This window comes from Gracilinanus agilis, chromosome 3, assembly GCF_016433145.1.
Source record: "Gracilinanus agilis isolate LMUSP501 chromosome 3, AgileGrace, whole genome shotgun sequence".
In the NCBI taxonomy this organism is placed as follows: Eukaryota; Metazoa; Chordata; class Mammalia; order Didelphimorphia; family Didelphidae; genus Gracilinanus; species Gracilinanus agilis.
The window spans coordinates 667,658,263-667,666,736 of record NC_058132.1 but is presented as its reverse complement, the minus strand read 5'-3'; the positions used below and the strand labels follow the sequence as shown (position 1 = coordinate 667,666,736).

Below are 8,474 nucleotides of genomic sequence, written 5' to 3'. Positions count from 1 at the left end.
CAGTCATTAGAAAAGGCTGAGAACTCCCTAGACCCGGGTCCTTTATGGGTGGCACAGAAAGAGGCTTTAGCTGGGAAACAATTATGTTGGTAATTGGGTTTCCCCTCAGTCTATAGAATTTATGGAAGGTGAGGAATGTTGATGGTTGTATTTCTGGGCTAGACTTCTTCCCGTCATTGAAACTCACGTAGGATTAGTTTCCAAAAGACAACAAGAGTTAGCATGTATGACTCGATGACAGTTCACCATTACCAGGATCCATATTTCTGAACTATTTTCTCTGATGGTCTCTGACACGGCTACAATCCCAATAAAATGCCACCTAGTTAGAGGACTATCTGTTGAGGCAGACTGAAGTTGTATCTTTACTTCCTGTTGTTTTTTCTTCTTCTTCATGAGGGGAATTTTGATGGTTAGAGGAAATCTATGTTCATTTTTGCTCATCCCAATACGCAGAGGGTTCAGAAGTTCAAAAGATAAGAAGAGGTTCTCAGCATGAATAAACCGTGAAATGCATTGGAAAATAAATTTTTGATGTCAGGACGCATTCCCAGTTTATTCATGCTGAGAATGACTTCTTCTCAGTTGCACTCTGTTTGCTAGGCTAGTTTAAATTTGTCTAAACTTGCCAACAAACAGAAAAGTGATACCCTCCCATGATTGGAGGGTCACTGTATGCTTTTGTTTGTGAACTAAATCCTTCAAAATAGATTACAGATCTGTACTATCACAGCTCTGAAAAGAAGGCCATTGATTCTTTGAAGGGATCATAAGCGCTTGGTACTTTGGGGAGGAAGAATGTTTCAAAATTCAATTTCACTCAGGAAGAATATATTGAAGTAGATAATAAATAACATTTTTAAATATTCAAAATTCTTAATAGGAGCCACATACCTACCTCAGATTTAGCAAATGCTAAAACTGAACCATCTTCCCAATCATCTATCTAGCAACCATTCCTTAAATGCCTACTTCATTCCACTGATTATGCTGAGCACCAGTGATATAAAGTCAAAAACAAAAGACCCTGCCCTCAAGGAACTTATATTCTAGTCCAACACCCTAATTCTACAGATGAGGGACCAGAGTCCTTAAAAGGAGAATCTACTTGCTCAGAGTCAGATCACAACCAGGTCAGTTTTAACAATTCATTGAGAGCACACCCTCTGTATTCAAGCACAGATACCTCCCTTAAGAGAGAAGCAAAAGGGGGCAGCTGGGTAACTCAGTGGTTTGAGAGTCTGGCCTAGAGATGGAAAGTCCTAGGTTCAAATCTGGCCTCAGACACTTCCCAGCTGTGTGACCCTGGGCAAGTCACTTAACCCCCATTGCCTAGCCCTTACCTCTCTTCTGCCTTGGAGCCAATACTCAGTATTAACTCTAAGATGGAAGGAGAGGGTTTAAAGATATATATATATATATATATATATATATATATATAGAGAGAGAGAGAGAGAGAGAGAGAGAGAGAGAGAGAGAGGATAAAATTAAAATAAATAAATAAAAACATGGAAATAAGTTTTGAACAATGATACATATATAACCCAGTGGAATTGCATGTCAGCTCTGGGATGGGGGAGGGAAGAGGGGTTGGAAAAATCATGAATCATTTAATAATGGAAAAAATATCCTAAATAATTTTTAAATAAATAAATGGATGAATAAATGAATAAACAAATAAATAATGAAGAGTTACAAAAGTAATCATACTCTATTTTATAGAGAGGCAGTTTGGTACAAAGAATAGAACACTGAACCTAGAGTCTGGAGTCTGAAAGACATGACCTCCAAGCACATAAATGAACTACTTGATGTCTCAATTTCCCTACCTGTAAGATGAAAGGATCAATTCAATAGACTGTAACATTCTTTCCAGCTCTAAATCTATCATCCAACAATTATGCTCTTTCTGGAAAAAGTGTTATTTAACAAAATTTATTATTTTTATTTTATTCTTTTATTTTTTTATTTTTAAAAGTGTTATTTTAATACTGGAAAAGTTTTAATTAAAAAAAGCTGTTTCTTCAAAGATGTTCATAGCAACATTACTTGTAAGTGGGGGGAAAAGGCACCTAAACCTTTGGGGAATTTTAAAAATGTTTTACATTAATGTAATAGAACATTATGATGCAATTAATATAATATTGTCAGGTTAAAGAGATAGAAGAGACCTCAGAGACTACCTAGTCTAACCCCTTCATTTTCCTGATGATACGGCTCAGTACCAAGGAAGGGAAATTCCAACAAGGACAAATGGGCAAAAAGAAGGAAAGGTGGCATTTGAATCTGGGTCCTCTGACTTCCAAAGCCACTTGGTTCTCTCCACTATACTAAACTGCCTCCAAATGACAGAGGCAAAAGAAGGGTGAACGAAAGTAAAACTGGATATTTCATTTGGGTTAAGTTTACAGTTCAATATTACTTACCAAACAAAAATTTGTAAAAGACTAATGAAATATTACTGGTAGTTACTATACCTGACCTAGAAACAGGAAGACCTGAGTTCAAATCCAGCTTTGGATATTCAATAGCTGTGTGACCCTGGGCAAATTATCTGAATGCAGGCTGCCCGCATTTCCTAAACTGTAAAATTAGGATAACCACAACATCTATCTCGAGTCAGGTTGTTGTGAGGATCAAATGAAATAATATTCACAAAGTGCCTGGCACATAGCAGGCACTTGCTAGCTTCATGTTCCTTTTCCCTTCCTAATAGGAATAAAGAAGGAATCTGAAGAATTCAAAGAAATATGATAAGACTTAAGACTTTTGTGAATTGACATAGAACATACAGAGTGAAGCCAATAAAACGAGATAAAAAATGACTGAAACTAATAAATAAAGTCAACACAGGGAAGGATCAAAATAACGATTCCACACAGTGGTCAATATTAGTTCCATACTGTCAAATTAAAGATAGTTCTCCTTTCTGTTCATTTCTGAAGAGGGAAAAAAAAAACACTTCTTTGGGAATGTTATTCATAATGAGGTCTGTTTGGCTGTTGATTAATAAATTTCAGTTTTGTCAAAATAAGATATATAAATTAATTAAAATAAATCTTTTTTTTTTATTTTGCTGGTCCCTGAAAGATGGTTGCTGGGCCATGAGTTGATAATCCAATCACTTAGATGTGGAAATGTTGACTTTATACATAAAATGTAGTAAGAGGGCTTGAGGCTATTCTATCACCAAACATGCTTTCATCACAATCAACTAGTATTTCTGAAGCCCTCTTGGGTATTTAGTATTAGAATAGACCCTTAATGGATCTTGAAAGGACTTTAGACAATATAATTCCTGCCTTGGAGGAATTTATTTATTTTTTCCACTTTGCACTTAAGATCTATAGACTCTCATGCATTTTTCATAGTTTATCTTTTAGGGTGGTTTGCTTTTTTTTCCCCTTCCAAAATGAAGAGATTTAGCAAAATATCAACAATTTTTATGTGATAGCCTCATAAAATAAATACAGGCAATCTCTAACTTGTGGATGGGCTATGTTCAGAAAGTTCAAATCTAAGCCAGTCTCTCAGAGGTTAGAATGAATTTTCTCATACCAGCATTATTAATAATTGGGTCTATTTCTTCAGGGCAGCCCACGAAAGCCAACTTAAGCAACACAGAGCTCTACTATGTTAGACTTTCCTGAATTCTGCATCTTGGGAGAAGGACCCCACATGATAAAGGAAAAGGAAGCAGTATAGGAGAGAGGTTTTCCTCTATTATCTTAGACTAAATTCTATGCTCCAGGGAAAATTTTTAAATATGAAGCATATAAAAATGTACGCTTGGTTACTTCCCACCTTCTTTCTTGTACCCTTCTCCTCCATCCTAGATTCCTTTATCCTAGGTCCCTGGGCAGCCAGTTCTCTAAGGCACTCAAAAGCTTCATGCCCTTCATGACCAGAGCTAAGTTCCTTTAACCTCCTCCCAGAATCAATTATCTCAACATAGAATATCTTTGGTTGTTATTTGTCAGGAGAAATAAATTTAACTGAACTCATTCATACTAACATATGAATACCTGCTTACCCCTACCTTTCCCAGGAAGTATGACCATGTATTAAAAGTAGCATTCCTGGTATTCCAAGTGAATATCTAAATTGCTAAAGTCCCAGGCTTATGAAGAAGTACATTAATAAAATGTTTAAGTGGAGTGGCAGGGAAAAGACATTTTGGTTTTCTTCTCTCTCTCTCTCTCTCTCTCTCTCTCTCTCTCTCTCTCTCTCTCTCTCTCTCTCTGTGTGTGTGTGTGTGTGTGTGTGTGTGTGCTGTTTAGTTAATAGGGGGGACTTTTGCCCTATTGGTGAACCAGCCCTTCCTAGGAATTTGCCCTTCATCATTTTTATCAGCTCCTTTTCTGCTTCTACTTTTGAACCCACAGGGAAAAAAAAAAAAAAAGATCCATCCCCAATGCCTAGAAAGAAAAATATCTCTTCCCTTGGGAAGAAAAAAGAGCAGAAGGACAGGAGTAGGAAAAAGGGCCAGAAAAAAAAAAAACCTTATAGTCTGGTTAAAAACAAGCTAAGTCACATTGAAGTTGGGCCATTTAAATTCCCAAGGTTACATATTCCTAGGCTGGTCTCCTGTCTCTGAAACTGAAACTGCATTTCTATGGCAGAATATCAGAGTGTGTTGCTTAAAGACCAACCATTACCAAAGCTGTCATCATATTCTCAATGAAATGAACTTAAACTTACTCACTTTTAATCATCACATCTTCAATAACCACACACAGGAAATTCCCAAAGAAAAAGCAGGTTCAATGGGTCATCATTTCTTTCCAGGCTAAAATTCCAGAGGACAAAGTATTTTTCCTTCCTCTGATTTGATTATTAATAATAATTAATATCTGCAGAGTGATTTCAAGTTTCCAAAATACTATTCATACATGAGCTCACTTGGGCTTCACAAAAACCCTATGAGTAAGTTTCTACTTGTCCTATCATCTCTATTTTATACCGGAGCTTAAGGGATTTGCTCAGGGTCACACAGCTAGTAAATGTCTAAGGAAGAAAAGATTTGAACCTAGCTCTTCCTGGCTCCAAGCTCAATCCACTACCCAAGCCCTGAACTCTCTCAAAAACTCTTGGTAAAATTCTCCATTTAGGTGGACCTATGGCAGAGCCCAGGGCGCAGGTTGACCTCCAAAATTAAATATCACCATGCATTGAACGCCTAGCTCTAATTTTCTTGGATCAGTTGAAACACTTATTCAAAAATCTGCTCAGCACAAGCCCAGTCAGCTACATGAAACTTTTACTTTTATTAATGATCTAGAAGAGAGCCAGTCAGTGAGATGATGCGTTCTCATTAGTGGTCCTCACCTCATTAGCAGTCCTTCTCTCACTGATAATGGACCTCAGAGGTCAATTAAAAAAAAAAAAAAAAAAAAAAAAAAAAAAAAAAAAACCTCGGACAGGATTCATCCAATTTAAAAGATGGACAGATGCATAGAACCCAAGTGATATATACTTGGTTGATTTCTTCATCCTTTCAGCAAAAGCAAAGAACAAGAACAGTCAATAGAGACTGCAGGAAAGAAACTAAATCCCAACCCAGTCCCAGGTGAATAACTACAATCGGTCCTGAAAATGTTAGGGAAAAGAGGGAGGGATGCTAACATTGTTTCTCACTCCAGCAGCCCCTATGAGTGTCAGAAAAATAGTAGCTCTATTAACCACACTGCTGGGTCTCAGGTTTTAGTCCCTCAGCCCTTCTTACTTGCTTAATAATGAGCTTCAGGCACAGAGTCCTCCTGCCTTCAATCCTACTGAGGCACTATTTCTGCCAAGTCTCTTCAAAAAAAGCCATGTCATCCCTCCAGCCCTTTCAGAAACATTGCTGACACTGAAACTTCAGGAAACACAGGTAAGTCCTGGATAAAGAGATGAGGGCATTGCTGCAGCCTCCTCTCAGTTCCCCCAGCCTGCATCCTTTGTTAATAAACCCTCTGACAATTGTGACTCAGAGCCTGAATTTAGCTTGGGGAGAAATGAAGAAGTGAATTCTGACTCAGCTCCAATAAGAGCACCTGCCAAGGTAGAGGGTCCGTTCCCCAGCACCTTGCTGCTGCCTTTTACAATCAGGTAGTTGAGAGTGAAAGCTCATTCATGCGGAGGGTGTACGGAGGGAGACATGTTTTCTGAGATAAACGGAGAAAAAATCTAAGGCAACAGTCTCCACAAAATGAACAAGACAAGCCTTATCAATTGGAGAGGAGTTACACATACAGAAATTTCTTCCTGGCCATCTCAGGGGAATGTATATTTACAAACTATTCTGGGAGAAAGTTGTTTGGAGATGCCACCGGCATTCTGCCCATGCCTGGGGAGATTGATCATGGGTGACAATTGCAGTAACCAGGTAACAAATGGAATCTCTCATGAGAGGGATGAAATATGGAAGTGAACTGGGAGGGGGAGAAAAATCTTCTTTCTTTAAAAAGCCCAGAGAAATGGAAAGGTAATTTTTACACACACACACACACACACACACACACACACACACACACACACACACACACAGAGTCATCTTCACTTCAGAAAACCAGCATTTCAGAAAACTACCAGCAAAGTTATTTAAATAGTCACAGTGCGGACTGAAAGTCCAAGACGAGAAACAACGTCGCTTGCAGAACACGCCAAGACTCCAGAGAACACAAAAAGCAAAATTTCCTCCCTAAGCTTTGCTCTGAGATTTCTGATCCCCTCAAGTTATGAGGAACACACACACACACACACACACACACACACACACACACACTCGTTCTCTAAACGAAACAGTCATTTGTAAATATTTCCATTCCCCATTCCCTTCTAGTTCCACTAGTTAGATCCTGACCTGGAATTACTATGTTGCAGGATTCATCACTTCTTATGAGAAAATGAGACCGCTTCCATGGCTGAAGTGTTTCAACCCGCAGCCCTTCCCCCGCTGAGCTCCGTCCCAAAACCCTCATATAATCCCTTCTGAGTGCGATATTCCCCCCGTAGTGCATTGGGTCCTTCGTTCCTCCTGGGCTCAGCATAGGATAGCCTCAGCCAAGCCTGAGATCCCCGACCCAGCCCATTGAACCTGTGGCATCCAGACTGCCTCCGCTCCTAAAATGCTCTGAGATTTCTGCCCCCTCGGAGGAGGCATCTCAGAGGATGAAACTTGCTCTTGGAGATTAAAGAGAAGGACCCGCTGGCTTCCGAAGCTGGGTGAAAGTCAAGAAGCTCCCTGCTTGGAAGGGTGGCCCGCAAAGGCAGGTTTCCAGGTGGCCTCCCTCCTCCCCCACATTGGCCACCAGGCTCTCAAAAGCTGACGCTCCCAGGGTTCCAGAGCTGCTGGACCAGCACCTGTCTGCTCTAGCAGGAGCGAGCTGAACCCTGAGTCTCCAAGGGGCGATGGCTCCTTCCCTCCTCTCACCCCAACCCCTATCTGGTGTCCTCTGGTTAAAGTTCTTGCCGGCAGCCCGGCAGCCTTGGGGGTTGAGGGAACCCCCAGCATCTAGGCACAGGAACTCTAGACTTCCTAAGGGATAGAGTAGCTCGAGCTGTTTGTGCTGAGGGGGCTGCCGGGGTAGTAGATGGACCCCGAGCCCCGTGGGTTTCACTCCCCTTCTCTCTGAGCTAGTTTGAGAGTCCGTACCCGGGAGTGAGTGCGAGATGGAGGAACTGGGTGCGGTGGGGGCGCGCACAGGGACATCGCTGGGGCCGCCCGAGACCCTGACTTACATGCCCTTCCGCAGCTGCAGGCAGGAGTGCAGTGGCCAGAGTACAGCCAGCCAGCAGGAGACGCACCAAAGGCCAAGGCGATGCGGGGTCATCGTGGCTGCTCTCAGAGGGCGGCCCCGGGGAGTGTGAGCGAACCTGGCAAGTTGGGCTGGTCCGGATGCCAGGCAGAACTTGGTTGGCCCGTAGAGGATGGCCAGGTGCCGGGTGGCAGCACAGCAAGACGCCCAGAGGGGTGGCTAGCACTGGTCAGGGAAGAAGGGCGAGTGGCAGGAGGCGGGGTGGGTGCAGAGAGAGAGAAAGAAGGAAAGGAGAGAAGGAGAAGCTAAGGAGGCAGCTCTCAGAGCCGCCCCAGGAAGTAGCTCGCTTGCCTGCCCACCAGCCCTCTTGCCCGCTCGCTCTCTCCTCTATCCCTGGGCTCTCTGCTCTCCAATCTCCGCGCCTCTGCCGGGAGCGACTGGAGCCGATCGATCACTGAGCAGTGGCCCCAGCAGCCCCGCCTGCTCCTGGCTCCATGGAAACTCACACGCTCTGAGCAGCCCCTCCAGAGCGTTTAAAGAGACAGCCAGAGCCAACCAGGGGCTGGGCGCTGGCCTGGGTCAGCCCCCCTCTGCCTACTCCCTTCCCTTCTTCCTTCCCTCCCTCCATCCACTGGTTCTGCTCTCCCCCACCTTCTCTCCCAGAATGGGGAGTGCGAGGGGTAAGGGCGGGGTGGGATGAGAGCGGAGGTGGGGGTCGTCAAAGACTGGCCAGAA

General features: G+C 42.6%; 1 protein-coding gene across 1 annotated transcript in view; it reads right to left on the bottom strand.

Annotated features, from left to right (window-relative positions):
- The window catches only part of MEGF6 (multiple EGF like domains 6), a 784,368-nt gene extending 776,539 nt beyond the window's left edge, over positions 1-7,829 (bottom strand). The window contains 1 exon segment of the mRNA XM_044669545.1: positions 7,723-7,829. Within this exon segment, the coding sequence (XP_044525480.1) occupies positions 7,723-7,814 (92 nt within the window). The 5' untranslated portion in view covers positions 7,815-7,829.
- Positions 7,830-8,474: the final 645 nt, after the last annotated feature.